Source organism: Macrobrachium nipponense, chromosome 24 (genome assembly GCF_015104395.2).
Source record: "Macrobrachium nipponense isolate FS-2020 chromosome 24, ASM1510439v2, whole genome shotgun sequence".
NCBI lineage: Eukaryota > Metazoa > Arthropoda > Malacostraca > Decapoda > Palaemonidae > Macrobrachium > Macrobrachium nipponense.
This window is the reverse complement of record NC_061091.1, coordinates 65,062,869-65,084,504: the sequence shown is the minus strand read 5'-3', so window position 1 is coordinate 65,084,504 and position 21,636 is coordinate 65,062,869. Positions and strand designations below refer to the sequence as shown.

The 21,636-nt window shown below is 38.1% G+C and overlaps 1 protein-coding gene across 13 annotated transcripts in view; it reads left to right on the top strand.

The window, feature by feature from the left end:
* The window catches only part of LOC135205701 (adult enhancer factor 1-like), a 271,537-nt gene that overhangs the window by 205,022 nt on the left and 44,879 nt on the right, over positions 1-21,636 (top strand). The window contains exon 6 of one of the 13 annotated variants that reach the window (XM_064236675.1): positions 17,551-19,437. The exons of 11 other annotated variants lie outside the window; for them this stretch is intronic. In XM_064236675.1, the coding sequence (XP_064092745.1) occupies positions 17,551-17,955 (405 nt within the window). In that variant the 3' untranslated portion in view covers positions 17,956-19,437. Of the gene's footprint in view, positions 1-14,412; positions 15,102-17,550; positions 19,438-21,636 lie in introns of those variants that run through there. One more of the 13 variants, XM_064236692.1, reaches the window with a different exon arrangement.

Sequence of the window (21,636 nt, the reverse complement as noted above, 5' to 3'; positions counted from 1 at the left end):
GCCTGCAAGATATGCTGAAAGACTGTAGTAAACATTATGCATACTGTATATAATAAAAAAACTGTTCCTTCACAAACATGATTAACCACAAATACTTTATAAAAATTTAACAGCAAAAGAAGGCGTATGGTGAGAAGCAAACATAATGTAAATGCACAGTTTATCTTAATGCAATGCGTACATGTGCAAACACCATGTCGTACACATGCACACATGCTCTTTGAAAAATGTGTGACACTAAATGCTGTGCTGTATTAAGTGAACGTCAATGAAAATAATGTACAAGAGAGAGAAAGAAAGGGTGGACCCATAGGAAGTTTGTTGTTTCCTAACATGATGCATATGCACATGTCTTGTGCTAAAAAATTGACGGTACATACAGCACAACAATGCATTAGATAGATATCAATCAAATTCCAAAATGTATTAGATACACCCTACCCACCCACAGGCTCAAAAGGGAAAATGTTAGTTATGTGTGTGTTCATGTGCTGTCTACCCTCACTGGCACTAAGAAGAAAGCATTGGTTATGTGTGTACATTCACTATCCACCCATACAAACTCAACCAGGAAGGCATCAGTCACATACATTTGTTTGTGCATGTAGATGTACATGTATGTATTTGCAGCGCCTCAGCGGCGTGGTTGGTATGGTATTAGCGTCCCACCTCGGTGGTTGCGGGTTCGATTTTCGGCCATTCCATTGACAAGTGAGAGATGTGTATTTCTGGTGACAGAAGTTCACTCTCGATGTGGTTCAGAAGTCACGTAAAGCCGTTGGTCCCGTTGCTGAATAACCACTAGTTCCATGAAATGTAAAAGCACCATGCAAACAAAACAAACAATGTATGTATTTGTTCCCCATCCACCCTTGCAATAAAGCTTTGTTGGTGTGTGCGGATTTGTTCATTCATCTGATACCTCAAGGATACTAGCGGGTTATCCATTAAAGATGAGAGTTCGTCCATTTGGCTTGTTTGGTCTACCGTCCAATAATCCTAGTGTACTTACAAGATACAAGATTTCTTGGGTAAATGCAAAATATTTCTAAGTAGGTAAGTTTAGTGGGTTTATTGTACTGTTTACTGTATTATTGACTTGAGAAGAGAGGGAGTGAATATGTACTGTTTTTTAATTACTGAATTTGTTCTTACTTTTATCAAGTGTAGTAGTATGTGATTCCATAAAAACTTGTTAATTACTATAAGCAGCTCTATTTTAACTTTGTTCAGTATTGTATTTTAGTCCATGTAGATTATAGAGTTATGTTATGCAGAATATACACTTTGAAGGATATTGCATGCCTTAATAATGCTTGTGATAGGAGGCTTCCTTCATTGTCCACATACTGTAGTCAGTGTTACCACATACATCTGAAACTCTTGTGGACTGTTTTATGACAAAACTAAAAATAGTTTTAAGATGATGATTTTGTTGGTAATTTTATCATGCATTGAGAAATTGTTCTTAGGTCATTGTAAGGTGATGCTGTTTTTATAATGTTCCTAATATGATGTAACCAATTCCAATAAATAAGTTTCATCATCATCATATGCATTTTGCTGTTCTTCCCCTCTATGTTATTAAAAGTTTTAGATCATAAAATTTTTTTTTAGTCCTTACAATGCATTGAATAGGAGTTGCAAACAACATGAAAGTAGTTTTTAACTATATTAATATACTTTTAACCCAAATTATAGAATATTATTGATTTGTGCTCTTAGCCCCTTTTAATTTTTGGATAGGTTCCTCAAAGATTCATAATTTGTAGTTGTATATTTCAGTAATTATAAAAGTGAGTAGAAACCAAATTATCTTTTCTACAGCATTGGCCACTGCTTCAGGATGCCAGCTGTTTGTATTTCTTTGAGTGTATTTGCATGAATACTACATGTAAGAAAGACAACCTTCCAATTTGTGTTTTGGAATAGTCATTGCATTACATAAGGAAAATGGCATGTATTAACAGACTTGGTTATTTTAGTCAGAAATATGTTAAGAGCACACTATTAATATGCTAGGTCGTGTAGCTAAGATGACAGCCATAACTCAGATTTAGAATATTTTCTGCACACAAACACTCAGTAAAAAGATCGAACATTTGATGTCTTAATATCAGGAAATTTAACTAAGGAAAGAGAGCCTGTCAGGACATTGTAGAAAATTTATTTTAATGACCTTGTTCATTTTTATTTCAATATTTTTTAAAGTATTTTTTTTTACTGTATGTACACCCAATAGAAGAATATATTTTGGCATTGATGTGATGGTAGTAAATACATTTTCAACCACTTCATTGTTATTATAAATTTGGGAAACCCACAACGATGCTGTATCGATCACCATTCCCAGGTAAAGAATCCTCTGGCTGGGAAGTAGGTTGGACTTCCCCAGATTTATCAAGATATATTCTTTGATAGTTTACATTACACAGATCAACACTGACAGTTAGAAATGTTTTGTGTGATCATCCAGTTTTGAACCAACAGGTTTGGATACAAATCTATTAGGGAAACTAAGTCTGATTTATCAACAATTTGACTTTTTCAAGTTGTTAGGATTTCAAGAGGTAATTTATGAGTGGTCTAATTTATTTTAATAAGAACAAATCCTCTGGGCCAGATTTATTAGATATAAGAACATGCCCAGTGACCTGCTGAAACTAAGAAATACTAGAAAACTATAGTTTGACAAGAAATTAATACAAAACTGTAGTTAGGTGAAGATATTATCATGCCCCATAATCCAATAGGAAGTGTAATGAGAATGGGCTCAAGCTGATACTTCAGGAACAGGAGTTCCTGCTGAAGGCTTTAAACCTGTAATTACCCAAAGAGTAACTCAGCTGTGTGCAGACTTGGGTAGCAATCTCATATTGTTAACTGAGACTAAATGAAAGTTCTGTGTGAAATGAGGTGAGGGAAAATAACAGTTAAAGAATGATCCTGTAGAGCCCAGATGGAAGATGGAAAGAACAGCTGTTTACTTGGCAGCAAGAATTGGAGGCTAGAAAATTAAGTTAACTCGGAACAGCTACAGTACAACATAGTATTGTGTAAAAAAAAAATGAAGTGTAAAGAAAAATGAGCTGAGTACTATGTGCAATTATGATACATAATAGTGTGGCGGGATCACAAGCTTAGAAAAAACAAGTAAACTCCCCACAGTTACGTTAATTGTACCAGCTAACAAAATTTCCCACACTCACACTTTCCCCTTTACGTTACCTTTAACCTGCAGGACAATTGGTTCAATGAAATACCAAACACACAAAACACAAACAGGTACTCACCTCTGGCTCCAGATAGGCTAGGCTGTGCTGTCTGCTGGATAGGCCATAGGCTAGCCGTGACACATCCACTGCTGATAACCAACCACACACCAACCGAGACCAACAAACCCACCACAACTCAACAACCCGACAAACAACTGCAGACGAAGAACACCAACAGCCTGAAAGAACACGACAACCACCCGCCAAAACCAACACTGCCCCAACCACCACTCACAGACACCGAAAATGCCCTCCCAACCTCTTCAACTTCACCAAAACCAGACAGAACACGCACAACAACCTTACAACACCAAATTCAAACAAATACCACAAAATCAACTAACAACCAACGGACAAATGCTGCCAAACCAACTCTGCGAATTCACTAACTGCCTTGCTTCTTCCGACTCTTGTAACAGACTTCCACTGACATACTAGAGCGCCACAACAGACATGCTTCCGACCGCCATTTAACCACTCCCATTCATTCTTCCACCAATCTTTCTCACACACACAACCTTTGGAGAAGTTGTCAAATATAAACTATCATTACTCCTCCATATTACCTCCCCCATTACATTTGACAACGTCTCCTTACACTCACAACATCCACACTAAATTGCCTTTCGCAACACTCAAGGATGCTCAGATGCAGGCCCCCTGGATCTTGTTTGAGGACCATCATACACATTCAGTTACATCGCCATTCACTTCTTCCAAACCATTTTCTTTCAAACTCCCCTTATTTCCCTCACTACCATCCTCCCAAATTCCATTCACTACTTCACTGATGTCTTCTAACTCTGGTTCCAACATCTCCCCTATTTCGGCCACCAAACCACTCAGTTCATCCATACTTCTGTCAAACTCCTGCAAAGACTTATCCATCCTATCAACTACCTCCTCACTACTCAGTTTCCTTCTCACTGAAGTCTTATTTGCCCCTGTCAACTCAAACCCACATACACTACAAGTATCATTCATTCCCTCAAAGTCATCCTTAGCACATGCTTTATCAACTGTTTGCACCCTACCACCAACCCCCTTACCATACCTTTCACGCTTTTTCCTTCCACTTCCTCTCCACACTCTTCTGTTTTCTTCCATACTCAACCAACACCAACTGTCGATCTCCCAGACCAATTTGTTCACCGACAGTCGGCTCATACTTGTTCACCCTCAACCACTCACTCATTGCATTCTCCCGAACATACTGTGGTACTTCCCTCCACTTACGGAGCTGGTTATGGTGTGCCCTAACCTCATCCATTCCCCCACCTACTCACAATTTCCCCGAAACATAACTCAATCCACTCGGTCCCACATCCAAAATCTCAAAAGGCCCTTCAAATTTCTCCCTTACTTTATTCACATTCATTCATCCCATCTCAACCACCTCTTTCAACACCTTATCCCCAATCTTAAAACTCTCAAACCTTTCACTTGCTTTCTTCCACAAATCCCGATCACCTTCTGACAGACCCAACTGTGGTCTGACAATCCTTTCAAAATTCAACACATATTTACAAGGAGACATACCTATACTCTTCTGCAGTGTGGCGTTATATACCCAAACTGCACGTCCTAAATACATATCCCAATCCTTGTCGCCCTTACTCATCATTCGCAAAATCTCAGTCATTGTCCTAACAGTCCTTTCAGCCAACCCATTCGCACTGGGCATATATGGAGTAGAATACACATGCACAATACCCCATTCCTTCAACATTTCTTCAAATTCCCATCCCACAAACTCAGGTCCATTAACACTCAACATTTTTGCCAGCTTACACACACACACATGGGCAACATCACTTGACCCACCATTCGTGCAACAGTTTCACTCCTCTTATCTTTGATGGAAACCACATAGGCAAATTTACTCATGTGATCCATCATCACAATCATCCCCAAGTGTCCTCTCGCAGTCCTAGGCAAAGAAACACAATCAATCACAAGCATTTCAAATGGCTCTTTCATCTGCAATCGCAAAACAGGTGGACTTGCATGCACACTGATACTTTCCCCTCTGACAGTCTTCACACGTGACAGCCACATCCACACAAATCTTATTCAACCCAGGGGCATACAATCTCTCTCTCATGCATTCCCACAACTTATTTTTCCCCATATGCCCAAACCGATCATGCACCAACAAACACATACTCACAGCTGACTCAACAGAAAACACCGGCACATACACTTCCCTGTCATACACCCCTTCCTGATGCAAAAAGTACACTATGTTTTTGCACACCACAAAACGTTTAGCAACCCTCTTATATACATCCAACTCACATGGCCAGTCTTCCACACGCACTCCTCCCAAAACACATTGTCGCAACACACTTATCTCCAGGCACTTATTTTGTATTTCCTCAATCTCTTCCTCACTCAACAGATCATTCTCACTTCTAGCAATATCAATCATACACACAAAGTTTGCTACAAATACATTACCATCTTGAATCCTAGCTACTTGTCTGCCCCCCTTTCTAAGAATTCCATTTCCTATATCTACGTCTATATCGTGGATCCTCAAAAAACCTATCCCTATTAAAAAGCAAGATGGCATATCATTTTCTCCTTTAACTATAAAGTTATGCATTACTTCAAGATCTTCCAACCTAACTTTTAACCGTACCTCTTCCCATACTAAAACACTTCCTTGTCCTAACCCATGTATTCTCACACTTGTAGACTGCCTTTTCACTTCCCAATCACATCTCTCAAGTTCACTCACCAAGGAAACTTGTGCCCATGTCAACCAAACAAACTACAGTACTCACTATCATTTACTTGGACAAATGTCACCATTTTCCCTCGAGTCCCATGCATACACACATTCACTACCATGTCCACCTGGTTATCCACATCACAATCCTCCTCATCACATTCATCCTCCGTTAATTCCCCATTTCCACAATTCTGACTCAGATCCCCTTCACAGTCCTTTTCGTAACCAACCAATTACAACCACGTTCCCCGCACTGAATCATCAAAACCCCACGTTCATTACCTGTACTCACCCTTCCTCGATACTCAACCGGTCTGTTCCATCCAAAAAACAACAACACTTTGATTCCAAACAACTCAGCTACTGCTGACAACAATTCATGCAACATTTCTCCTTCCCCACCTTGTTCCTCCGCATATGCCACTTCCTTCTGCACATCACTCATCAACTTCACTCGCAACTCATTCACACTACCAGGTACCTCTTCAACCAGACCCTTACCTTCCAAGTTTTTCAATGCTGAAAACAAACATTCACACACTGTCATTCCTTTCAAACCTCTCTTTTACAACTAACCCCTCAGGTACCATATTCAGATCCCAGTCACTTTTCACATCACCACTGTCCTTACCATGCATCCTAGACATCATATCAGCAATCACATTTTTACTCCCCGCCATATATTCTAAGCTAAAATCAAACTCACTCAAATCCTCAATTGTCCTCGCAATCCTAGCATTCACACTTTCCTTCTGATCGTATAAACTAACGGCCAATGATCTGTCCTTATGACAAATTTTACCCCATACAAAAACACTTTCAACGCTTTCACACAAAACCTTATTGCCGCAAGCTCCTCCTCAACCACTGAATACTTCAGCTCTGCTTTATTAAAAGCTTTACTCAAATACACAATCACTCTCAATTGTCCCTCCCCATTCACCTCTTGCATCTGCACCAAGCATCCTCCCATACTAAACTTACTAGCATCAGCATACAACTCAAGCTTACTGGCATCCTCACTAAAGTCTGGAAAAGCCAAGGTGATGTCCCTAGCAGCTTCCTCTTTCAATCTCTCAAATGCTCCCACCATTTGCTCATCCCACCTCAGCATAGTACAATTTTTCTTCCTGGTCCATTCAGTCAATGGCTTCCCTATACCCGAACAATCCCTAACAAACTTCCTCCCGAACTCAATCAAACCCAAAAAAACCTTTAACTCCTGCACGGTCCGGGGACGTGGAAACTCCTTTACTTTTTCCACAAACTTTTCACTCTTCCTTACACCACTCGCATTCACCTTATGACCAAGAAATTCCACTTCCCCAGCCAACCACGTACACTTCTCCAGCTTCACTTTCACTCCAACCTCTTCCAACCGTTCTAACACCTTCTCAAGCAGTTCAACATTAACCTCAACAGTCTCACTTGCAATCAAAACGTCATCTATAAACACAGTCACCTTCCTTTTATCAAAACCAGCCGAAACTACATTCATCGCCCTCTGGAAGGCAGCAGGCGCATTAGCCAATCCAAAACTTAACCTCTTGAATTGATAGTGGCAGCTACCATTCAAAAAAGCCGTAACATGCCTGCTCCCTTCCTCAAGAGGCATCTGGTAATAGCCCCTTACCAAATCCAATTTTGTGAACACTCTCATCCCATGCATCTTATATACACAATCAGACACCATTCACCTTCCTGTAATCCACACACATCCTCAAACTCCCATCTGTCTTGCGTACTGGAACTATGGGACTATTCCAAGCACTCTCGCTCACTCCCACTCTCTCAAGTTCCTCACACTGTTCCTCAATCTCTCGGGCAATAGGCGCAGAAAAGTGTCGGGGACGCTGATATATGGGAGTATCGTCATTCAAAACTATCTTGAACTCTGGAAGCTTAGATCCCCTGAAATCCTTGTCACCCCGACTCAACGCACCCCGCCTATCCCACAACATCTGCATCAACCGCTCCCTCTCGTCATCACCAACATTTTCATCTACCTCAATTCTTTCTCTCTACTCATCATACTTCCACTCATCACTTTCTTTCATGCTACCTGTCATCACCCGCCACACCCTAACATATCTTTCATCATCCACATCCACCAACGTATACAACAACCCCACACAATCACCTTCACGTATACCCCGCACTCGCTTTTTCCTAACACTCGGCAATGAGGCCACAAAAACCCGAGGATTCTCCATATCCAAAATCCCGTCGTACACATGCACGCTCGCTCTTACCAACTTGTTTGCATCCCCACCCTCAACCACATATGCACACTTGTCACCTTTGACAATCCCAAGACTATCGGGCCACGCAACTTTCACACTAACAACTTCTCCAACTTTTCGCGGCACTTTTACACTCTCTTTCGCAACCAACAGCACTCCCTTCCATATTTTACTGCTTAACCCTCCATCCCTATCCAAGTACAACTCTCCATGTACATTCCCCTTCCTATGCAACTCATCATATTCCTGCTCGGATGGACCACCATCCCACACTTCTTCAGGAACCTATACCCTAACAACATATCATACTTATCATTCATTCCCTCGATCACATAAAAGTCACTTTCATCCATCACTACCCCTTCGATTTCTACATTTTCACGCAACATTCCCACCGCAGGCATACCTAAATTTCCTATTCCTCATACCTCCCCTTTACATTTCCTAATTTCACACTCACTCTGCAACTTGTCACATCCATTCTTAAAAAGAACACTGACACTGCACCCAGTATCAATCAAAGCAACCAAACACACCCCTTTGCACCTCACTTTTACACTCATGAGCTCTTCCTCCAAACCCTTTTTCATGCAACAATCCTTCACGCACATGCATCACTCATACTGACCGCACACCAGAGGACCCACCCAACTGAATCCCCTTTGTACCAAGTTTCCCGAACTCCCAACCTGACTCATCCTCTTTCGCCTACACACACTCGCCACATGACCTTCCATTCCACACTCAACACATTTTGCCCGCTGTTCCTTACACATCCTACCATAATGCACATTCTTCCTGCAATTACCGCAAACCTCAGTCACACGAGTACCTCGACATCCACTTGCTATATGCCCTACTTGCCCACACCTGTAACATTTAATATCCCTATCTTTTTTACACTCGCTCACTAAATGCCCTGTTTGCCCACACCCGAAGCATGCTCCCAACGCCCACCGACATTCATTCTTCCTGTGCCCTAGCTTTCCACATCTGTAACACTACTGCTCTTGTTCACGACTAACCGACCCTACTCTTCCAACGCTTGCACTCCGATCTCTCTTAGGGCTAACCATACTTACGTTACTGGCTCTAACGCTCCTATCAACCACTCGCTCTGCCATTTGCCTTGGCCCTTCCAAAACTGCCTCCCTATAGCTCTTAAACTCTGGTTTAACATCAGCCACTTCAGTCCTAACACTAACACTTCTACTCTCTTTCATACACCTATCCAACTCATAATCCTCTACTATTTCCAAAGTGTCGTTCCAAGACAACCTTTCATTTGTCCATCACATTTTCTCCTTACGTTTCAGATTTACAAACTCATACACACACTCAGGCACAGTCGCCAACAACTTCCTCACTAACTCTTTACACTCATTTATCCCTTCATCCCCAAACTTTTTCCTGGCTAATGTTTCCAACCTGCACACATGCATCGACAACGACTCACCAACATTCATTCTTACCTCATTAAAACCATGTTTTCTCCTATATCTAACACTACTCCTTATCCTCTTCGCCTGTTCCACAATCCTGGCTTTCACACTCTCATAAGGCACATTCCCCACACTCATCATTACCCCATACATATTCAACAAAAATCCCCCAAAAAGCTGCCCAACTCTCTTGCCCAGGCTCTCTTGTTATTCCCATACTTTGCCTCACAATACCTCTCCTATTCTTTAAAAAAGTCCCCTATGTCCCTTCTACCATATTCCTCGTATTGTGCACATCTAGGTATCTCTCTCATATATACAGCCTTTCGTACTTCCCACTCACTCTCACTCCCGCTACTTCCATTCTGATCCCTCTTAACCTCGTCCAAATACAGCGAATCAACTTCCATACTAACATCCATGCTCCTGATTACGCTCTTCTTACCCTTCTTTCTACCCACCTGTTTCCACTCACCGCTATCCAAATCACTCTCAGCCCTTCCCCCAATGTATTCAGTCCTAGTCTCATCCTGTCTGTCATCCTTACTAGCCTTTTTTCCCTTAGTCGTCTTTTTTTTTTCCTCAGCCCCCTTCTTATTCTTGTCCTCAGGTTTATCCTGATCCTGTCTCTTTCCCTTCTTTCCTTTACCTATCACAAACAAGTCACCTTCGTCACTCGTAGTTTCATCCACTCGCTTTTCCACTGTCTTTACCACTTCTGGCCTATCACAAGACCTAGTAGGCCTACCTCCTACAGCTCCCTCTCCCATGAACCCCTTCATCATCTCCTGCACTGCATTCATCATTACTAAAAAAATTTCGTCCATTTTCTCAACCATTCTCTCTTCCGCTCCTTTCACTTCATTCATTTCCACTTTTGCACTCCTTAGTATTCCTCTCATTTCCTCTAACTCGCTCTTCAGCTCCTCACACTCTACCCTTAACCTCTCGTTCTCCACTTCCAATTGTCCTCTTACTTCCCTCTCCAACTTTAACTCCTCCTTCAGCCTCTCCACCTCACTCAATCCTTCCATCCCAAACTTTCTCACCATTCACACACACTGGCCTAGACCAATCGTCCTGCAGCTGCCACACCACCAGTCCCTGTTCAAGCGCCACATATAATGTGGCGGGATCACAAGCTTAGATAAAACAAGTAAACTCCCCACAGTTACGTTAATCGTACCAGCTAACATAATTTCCCACACTCACAACTCACACTTTTCCCTTTACGTTACCTTTAACCTGCAGGACAATTGGTTCAATGAAATACCAAACACACAAAACACAAACAGGTACTCACCTCTGGCTCCAGATAGGCTAGGCTGTGCTGTCCGCTGGGTAGGCTATAGGCTAGCCGTGACACATCCACTGCCGATAACCAACCACACACCAACCGAGACCAACACCCACCACAACTCAACAACCCGACAAACAACTGCAGACGAAGAACACCAACAGCCCGAAAGAACACGACAACCACCCGCCAAAACCAACACTGCCCCAACCACCACTCACAGACACCGAAAATGCACCCCCAACCTCTTCAACTTCACCAAAGCCAGACAGACACACGCACAACAATCTTACAACACCAAAATCAATCAACTACCACAAAATCAACTAAGAACCAACTCTGCGAATTCACTAACTGCCTTGTTCTGCTTCTTCCGAGTTCCGACTCTCGTAACAGAACAGACTTCCACTCCACTGACAAGTACAGAGCGCCACCACAGACATGCTTCCGACCGCCATTTAACCACTCCCATTCATTCTTCCACCAATCTCTCTCTCTCTCTCTCTCTCTCTCTCTCTCTCTCTCTCTCTCTCTCTCTCTCTCTCTCTCTCTCTCTCTCTCTCTCTCACACACACAACCTTTGGAGACGTTGTCAAATATAAACTATCATTACTCCTCCATAAGAGGAGCTTGTTTGGCTGTCAGAAAGTAAGTGGTTAAGTCATTACCTTCTGTTACGTATTTATTGTTCATTGCTTATAATCTTCATACTGTACATTGGTTCTTGATAAAGGATAATCTTAATTATTATACAGGGTTGTACATTAGAAAGGCCTCCTTATTTTATCATTAATAATATGTGCATATCTGTGGTAATATTTTTTCATAAGATGGGGAAATTTTGTTTCAGTGTGAGAAAATTGGCCTTGGCCTTTATATAGTATAAGAATAAATTCTGTAGGGTGTTGTCCTTTTACTCACTGTATTGTATAAGTATGTACTATTTTACACTGAATTTGTTGGTGACTGAAAGACATTGTAAAGACCCTTAGTACTGTTGTGATGATATTCCTAGAGGTTCACACATTAACTGTTTTTTGTTTACTCAAATCCATTTGATTCAACTATTACCATGAATAGAGTACCATACAGTACATACATGATTCCCCCCCCCCCCCCCTATTGAAACTTGGGATTCCTTTGTATTTACGAAAATACTTAATGTCCCTTAATTGTTCCTTTTCCCTTCATGGGTTAGGATGTTTTGATGCCAGTTCCAGTTTGAAAGTCAAGTTTTGATGTATGTTTACATTAGAGTCTTCATGTTTTATTGATATATAGGTTACTAGCTAACCAGCTTGCTTCTTAGAAGGTGCAGTAACAACTACTACTATCTGCATCAGGTGACAACTAAATGCATGATCACCTCTAGATAATATTACTATTACTATAGATGACTAGCAGGTTCTGACATTGATTAGAAATTAGCCCTGGAATTCTCATGCAAGTTCTCAGTCGAGTGGAGTTATACAAAACCAGGAATGGGAATCAGTGGTTAGCAAACAGCAGTTTGAATAATGCAGGCTATGGTTCCCATGTTTTAGAAAGGAGCTTATTATGTAAGTTTTTGTTAAGAAAACGTACACAAGACTGTAGTTACTTTAAAGTTGAAAATACTACAAGAGTGCATTAGTGAAGAGTTGAAGAGCATCTCATAGGTTGCAGTTGTTATGAGACCATAAGAACATCTCTCATAGGGATGTTGATTGTGTTGGACAAGAGTAGTGAGTTCCATTTGTAACTACAATTGTGAATCATGCTGAAGACTTTAGATTAACTTAATTGTTACGTAGATGGGTAAGCACTTTAATGTTGCATTTATAGTTAAAATTCATCACCTAGTATTTATTGTTAGGGAAATTTTAAACATCTTCCCAGCAGCAAAGAAATAATAGAGACAGCAGTGACTGTTTTCTTTACTTGTAATGGTGAAGTTGGCATATATGTACATACTGTTGTTAACATTCTGAGAAGGTTTATTTTTTTTATTACAACATTATTCAAGACTTTTCAATATGGTTTTACATTATCCAATATGCAAACCACAGTTTAATAAATTGTCCCTCCTCCATCGCCCAACCCTTGTAACTGAAATTTTGGAAGTATTGTCAGAACTTAGGCTTGTAGTTGGAAACTTGATGCTTATTTACACTCGCAGCAAACAAATGCATATTTACACCGAAAGCAATCACAGGATACTACGTATTTCCAATTTTTGAATGAATGAGTTTGTGTCTAGAATCTGTACCTATGAAAACAATAAGCTTGTTAGAAAATCAAGTAATGCATGAGTACTACAGTACTGCTCTTACTACTGTCATCCCAATGGGATAAGTGAGGTTTTGAGTTGTAAGTATCCCAGAGGATTCCTGGGAAAATATAGAATTGGTATGAGTGAGAGGTTATGCTGGCACAAGCCTCACTTAAGCTAACAACATAAAGAGTTGTATATTCTAGTTCATTGTTCTCAAAATCGAAATACCCAGTACATATTTACACATGACAAATCACACTTGATTTTTATCATAAATGAATTACCCTTTTCCTCTCCGTTTTAAGTAGGGATACACCAGTACAGTCGTTAGTCACAAGCCTTTCTGCTTTTATCTTCTCTGATAGGTGATAATGTGTCAGTTGAAGTTGTGTGTGTTGTAAGATTATAAAAATTATTATAGACTGTGATAAATACAAGCTTTTCCAGAAGAGAAATCATTACACATGTTTTCTTGATTAGCAGATGCTGTTAATGAAGAACAATTTGGATTGATTATGTTTTCCGATGAATTGTGAAATTAAGTTATTTAATAACAACACTATGGTGGTGTTAATTGATTTTCTAATGTATCATACAGCTTTGCATAAATAAGTGGATATCATTTTAGAACCTTTTTATGAATGCTTGTTCTGTGAAAGATTATAATGAACCGTTTGGATTTGTTTAGTTTTGAAAGTACATAACCATCTTTAAATCTTAACATGATATTTTGTGTACTGTTAAAGATGATTTTCATTCATTTGGAAGGAACGGTACTCATATTTTACTCTACTTTTATCACAGACCTGTAACATGTGGTCTTGGTAGTTTTAAAGAATGATGAAAGTAATGTTCATAGGATTGCACAAAACTTTGGAAACATGAAGGTTTCATAGATCAAGTTAGATGGGCTTCATTGATTCTCACTGATGGGTGAGATGGTTAAGTTAATAAAGGGTACCTACTATGAAGACTGGTTTTATTTGCTTATCAGAGGTATTATGGAAAACATGACTATCTGAAAATCAAGGAATTGGACTTCTCTAATGTGTGATAACAAGTGGAAATAACTTGTAACATTTTAGTGATTTTAAGCAGCTGCTGTAACTTTTCAGTTGGTATTTTAGTGAGACGAATCTAATATTGATTCCCCTTCCCCTACAGATGATGGGCATGAGCTTCCCTCAGAAGGAAGAGAGGACGGGAAATTTAACCACCAACTATAAAGCATCATTTCGTCCATCTCTCCTGCTTGGATTGGAAAAGTCTTTCGGGGCAGAGAAACCTTACCAGTGCTCATTGTGTCCAGCCACCTTTTCTCTGAAACGCAACATGAAAGCGCACGAAAAGTTGCACACGGGAGAAAAGCCTTTTCAGTGTCCCAAATGTGATTATCGCGGGGCTCGGAAGCACTATTTGGAAAGTCATATCATACATAATCATCAAAAATCGTGAATCTGATTCATTTGGCCAGAGGTGTCATTACTGTTGTGGTCGTGTTATATGTGTTCCAAGTATAATGTTAATGCAGTGATAAAATTACCCTTTAGTGTAGTAGATACACTAATTTATTTTGTTAGTGTTGAATATTTTGACATTTCTTTCCCCTTATTTTGACTTTTCCCTTATTTTGGAATGGTTATACTGCTCTATTGCCATGGTCTTTCAGGATTTTTAATTGACTTAAGATTTCTGTGAAACCAAAGTGTTTTTGTGTGTGTGTTGAAACCAAAGTGTGTGTGTGTGTGTGTGTATGTTTGCATATGTGAAAAGGTATATTTTCAATGAAAATTATATTATTTCTTTTCCAACATGAAATATTGTTAATGTACAGTACAATATTTGTAGTCATAAGTAGTTAATGAGAATAAAGTGGATAACAACTAAGCTTGTGGTTTCATAGCACCCTTGAAAATAATTACCGTGTAATGAAGTTTGGCTGAGAAAAAGAGAAAATATTGAAGGAAACTTCTGGCAAACTAAGAAAGGTAGGAACTTCTTGAATTTTTCCAAGATCTTAGTCATAAGTTATTTACCCAATTCATGGGAATTTCTTTGCAGAAAATACAAGCATATTATTGTATGTTTTGAACAGCTTTGAAGACACACATACCTCTAGTGTAGCACTACCTCATCTTCAGCATACTTGCATTTGTTCTGGTCTTTAGTTCTAGTGACTAAATGAGCCTTTAACAAAAGTAGTAACTGGGTTTTGGGAATGTTTGGTCCTGGAAAGTTTTATTTAGTCTTGAAAATTTTCAAGATGAATATGATTTATATAAAAAAAGAATGCTGTTTTTCGTGAATGTTGGTACCATGTAGGACATGAGAATGGAATAATTGGGTAAAGACTGGATTTACTGTGATTAGACAATCTTTAACTTATGTGACATTCTGCAGCAAGGCTTAAATACAGTATAGTATTGCAAAGTAATATGCAATATTACATGGTTATATGCCATCTCATTAAGAATAAGGGCTCACTTAGGTGAAAACTGAAGACTACACACTCAGTTCAGTTTATCAATTGGAGTACAAACCGAGATGATTTTAGTAAAATTTAAAGAAATAACTTTGATATTGATCTAAATGTATCGTGTGTGTAGATATTAGGTAAAAGAAAATAGAGGCAGTCCTCAGTTACCGGCGGACTCGGTTATCAGCGATCCGATTTTGTGGCGCTTGTCTATGAGGGTTCTTATGGCGACGATAACCGGTTATCGGCGCCATTATGACCACTGTTATGACCCCATAAATCACTGAGTTTTGGTTAGTGGCAGTTTTCGCTTATCGGCACACCCCTGGGAATGGAACCCCCCTGCAGATAACCAGGGACTGCCTGGATGTTAAAGCATCAACTCTGCTGGAAGATTGTGGTACAATTGACAAAAGTGCTAATGCTAGACACCATCCTTGTTGGATTTTTAACAGCTTTGAGGATGGTGGGGTTTTGACATTTAAAGCAAAGTAAAAAGGAGTAAAAATATAACCCTCACACATTTATATGATAGTTATCAAGCTTTAGCCATTACTAGTATTGACTGACTCATGTGAAAAGTTTATTACTTTTCTTCAGCTTTCCTTATATATTGGTTTTTATTGGATTTGTTTTCTTCTAAATATATGTGCATATATATATATATATATATATATATATATATATATATTATATATATATATATATATACTATATAATATTATATATATATATAATACATATATACACACACACACATATATATTATATATATATTTATATTATATAGATATATATATATATATATATATATAATATATATATATATATATATATGCACACACATATATACGTATATATATATACATACATATATATATATATATATATATATATATATATATATATATATATATATATATATGTGTGTGTGTGTGTGTTTGTGTGTGTGTGTGTGTGTGTGGCGTGTATATATGTATGTATGTATGTATGTATTCAGGCAGTGTTCATGGTGATCCGGTTTTATGGCGCTTGTCTAGCACCATAAAATCGGCGATTTATGGCGCCGTAACGGGCCGGGTTTTGGTTATCAGTGCCATAAGGGGCAGATAGTAGAGTTATGGTGCCATAACATACTTAACACAGGTGCCATTAACTGAAACTCAGTGGTACAAGTGCCATAAATCGCTGAGTTTGGGTTAACGGCAGTTTTCGCTTATCAGCATCCCGCCGAGAATGGAACCTCCACCAATAACCGAGGACTGCTTGTATATATTATATATTTATACGTATACGTATATGTATGTACATACATACATACACCTATATGTATATATAATGCATGTATATTAATATAAACATATGTAATGTGTATAGTATATTCATACACACATGGGTGTGTGCATACATACAATATAGAAGTTTGGGATCCCGGAAAACCTCTTAAGTAAGTCAATGAAAATCATATATGTGGAGCAAATATTTTTGACTTTGCCTTCATGTTCCTCATTACCATTAGTTCTTGGTAAATGAGGTTACTTTTGCATTATCTGCAGAGTGTCTTGGAATCGCAATCTTTTTGTGTCTATGGAATTCCACTCAATCTGTGGAAGAGCATTCAGTATATATTCTTTGTTGATCTTTCGTGCTTTGTGCTTGGCCTCAGTGTAATGGAAGTACGTACTGTAGTTGTCAGTTTTCTCAGTAGATGATTAGTGAATTTATTCTTTTAAAAGGCTAATTGAAAACAAAAGAATGCAGCGCTTGACTGTTGCTTGTACACTACTACAACAATGTTGACTGAAAGCAGTTCTACCTCCTCACAGGTTGGTGCAAGAAAGTCTCAAGATGTTTTTCAAGAGGGCGTCTTCAGCCAGAAAGGCCGTAAGTGCATGTTATGTCCTTTCACTACATCCTCAGAGACTAACTACATGAATCACATGCTTCGACACAGAGAGCAAAAAACCCACATTTGTCCTCTCTGCTCAGCTTCATTTGCCAATAGGAGCAACTTTACATCACATTTGAAGACCCACACTGGTGAGAAACCATACAGGTGTCCGTATTGTCCTGCAGCGTTTGCTAAGAATGGGAATCTTAAAGTTCATATTCGAATACACACTGGGGAGAAACCCTTTGCCTGTCCCATGTGTCCTCATCGTACAACTCAGAAAATTTCCCTGGAGAGGCATATGATGACCCACAACAGGAAAGAAAAGGAATGCAACTGAATATTATAAAGTTTGTAAAGAAAGTGGACTATTTTTTTGTAATGCGGTCTAGTATATTTTTTATAGCATGAATTTGTTTTTAAGTTTTGTATGTCTTGAGATACCTGTTAGGATTTTTATTTGACCAAATTTTTTAGCAGTGAAATTATAATACATGGGTTAACTGGAATTGTGTATTATGGTGTTGTGAAAGTGTTTCTTTATCAAGAAATGTAAGCTTTTTAGGAGTTGACTCTGTTGTGGCTAATAAATTGTGAATGGCATAGATTCTTGGCATTAGATATGTACTTGCATAATTTTGTGAATATGTAAATGGTGTGCATAGAATGTTATAGATAGGTGAAAGTAAATTAAAAGAATAAACCCTCTTTCTAGGGAGATTCATAGTAGGGTTTGATTAGTTCAGAATAAAAATTCTGAGACTGACTTCTTGTACGAAGGTAAAAAACGAATTTTTCTTAGATGAAAACAATCAGGTGAAGAAATTAAAATCAGGATATTAACAGCAAAAGACAAAAGTATGTAAACCAAAGTTAACTGATGAAATGGGTCACTAACCCTACTTGAACCATTTGTTAGGTATCCCGTCCGTTTTACCGTCAAGTCATTTGTTAGATAAATGTGTTTAGTAAAGTGTAAAGCATTGCAGATATTGGAATGGTTATTGTATTGAGTAGGTAGATATCATTTCCACCAAGAGATGTGTATTTAATTCCTTTGTAAGTTCTAAATCTCTCACATATTGACCTTACCATTTGAACTGAATTGGTAAGCACAGCCATAACAATTTCCCTATTTCGTCATATCCTTTTGATTCTGTTACAGCTGACGAAATATTTGTTCTCTCTCTTTTGATTGTTATATTTTTCTGTTATCCCAGATAGGATAGAGGAATATTTTAAACATTCTTGTTGCAGGAAGTACTTTATATCCAACCATGGTCATTTTCATGGTAAGTGTATTGGGCATACTTGAAAGAACCTTGTTCAGAAGTGCTCTTGGAGTTTTGAAGATATGTATTTGCTTTATTTTTGTAAGAAGAAAAAATGTAATAGTTATTCTTGCAAAATTAAAATCCAACTGCAAAAATGTGGTTATCTTACATACAAATCTAAGAAGAGTTGTAGAGTTTCTTGAAAATTATTTAGAGCTCAGTCACCCCTGATGAACAATTTGTGTCCAAGAACAAGTTACTACTGAATACTGCCATTGTAATAAATTTTCAAAGCAGTCTGACTTATGCCACAAGTCAGACTGCTTTATCAATTCAAAGTGCATCCACACATTTCTACAAGTTTGGGCTCTATCTTACTGAAACTCAAACTTGGTAGACTTCATAGGAGTGAAAACTCAGGCAAACTTGTCAGGTTGAAGGATACCTGGCTCTTTTTGTCTGAAATTATGCTCAGGCAAATGTGATAGTATTCATTCTTATATTTATCCATTATTCAAAGATGGTAAATTATTATTATTATTATTATTATTATTATTATTATTATTATTATTATTATTATTATTATTATTATTATTATATTATTATTATTATTATTATATGAAAAAAAGATTTGTATGGAAAAGTTGAGGGTGAGGGATAGGTCATTGCACTGTTGCAAAATATTGTACAAACTGAACATAAACCAATTCAATCAATACCCAAACTGATCTCCACTGATGTTAAGACCTGGTGGAACCAGGCAGATAACTTCAGGTGACACAAACTACCATTCCTTAGCTCACAGAGACGGTAGGGTCATTTGCCAGTGAAAATTCATCAAGACCTGAATGAGTCAGAAAACAAGGCCACAATAGGTCGAAGTGTGTGTGATACTGCTCAGCTTCCATGACCTGTTAAGCTGTAAAGCAAGTTTCCACAGAATGAAATTCAGTGCATAAAAGATTAGAAAATATATAGAAAATAAATAACAAACATGGATAAATGAACAAATAACTATACACATTAGAACTGTATGCAGTTTATAAACAGGTTTACGTAAACAACCTGTCATTGGCGCATAACATTAAAGAGTTGGCATTATAATGACACGAAGAAAAGCAGTTTCAGTCAGCATAGGAACTGGTTTCAGTGCTTTGTGAGGAGTTTTTTTGCAGCTTTGTGATGTCTCAGAATGATGTGCGATCATTCATTTGGTACGTTATGTAATGTAGTTAAATGTATTATATTGAAGATCATTACTTTTAAGTAAAAGAATTTTATCATGGTACTTTCGAATATCAGTGTTTTCATTAAAGAGACTTTAAACTTTTACTTCTGCTGCATCTCCAAAATACTGGTGCATACTTAGTGTTTCATGGGTGAGTTGGAAATAATAAGATACTGTGTGTGTGTCTTACATGTACTTATAAGATCACTATACTAAATGGAGAGTCCTGAGATTAGCTTTAAAGTGGGAATATATTGACTTAGTCTTGAAATCGCTCTGCTTTATAGAAATTTATACTAAGTGCAAGTGCCACTCTGAGTGTGTATTTTTATGTGTGGTGTATTTTAACTGATATTTTTGTTGTGTCAGTAGAAGTTATTTTGTAAGAAGTTAGTATGAATTGAGATGTGCTGTCATAAAGTTGTGATGTACTTAAATAAATCATGGAAGATATTTGAAGTATCAGTACCCATCAGTGATGTAAGTAAAGACTGTGGTGAAAGAAGTTTTAAATGATTAAACTGGGACTAAGATTTATGGATTACATACAACAGTTTTCTTAGATCAGGCCATTTGTCATTCTTCTTAATAGTTCAATTAATGACTATTTTCCTATGATAGTTGCTTATGATTCAAAGGGATCTTTACTGTCTTTCAGTCAGGAATGTTTGGGTAATTCTGTTGGCTTTTGTTATCCGGTCATTACAAAGTCTTCCCAGAATATCAAATGAGAGATTCTTACTTTTTTGTGACTTACCACCTAGCACACCTGGATTGGGAGATCTCTAGTCCGACAGTTTTATTTGCATTATTTGTACGTTTTGCAGCAGTGATTATTTTGGACATGATCTGTTCTACTAAGCTGAAACTATTGTTTTCCATCATAGCAGAAGTTTTGCAATGGAAGGTTACGCTTATAGTAAATATTTTAACATTGCATACTGAAGTATAAGTGTTGTGATTCTTTTTCACACATTTAAGGAAAAAGTTTTGCTTGTGTTTAGAATTATTTATTCACTCTTGTGAGTTAAATTGTAGAGATTGTTACATATATAAAATTTGCTTCATTTTAACCATTTTAATTTACTGAAATCCAAACTAGTTTTAATAGAGGGATTCCCTGATGTCAGTGACGTTAGTTGTTGTGATATTAGTTTCTATCAGATCAATCAATTCCTAACTAGGGACCTTAGCTATATAACGTTTTAGTTATTGGCTGTGTATTGTGGCTCCTGTACTCGTATATTAAATTTTGCGAAAATTACGTTACGGTTATACTGCTAATTAGATTCAGTATAATTCAGTACATACTGTTGCATTCAGAGGTTTTGTGATGATGAAAACATCGCTGTTAGCTGGGTATTGTGGTTTGTGAGCCCTTCCTATTACTGTATACATGTTAATGTCACTTTTCAGCTTATTCTTTTGATGTAATCTCAGTTGCGCTGTGTGAAGTTTATACATATTTTTCTGTTCGACTTTAGACTAATCATAGTTGCATACAGAATGAAGTGAACTT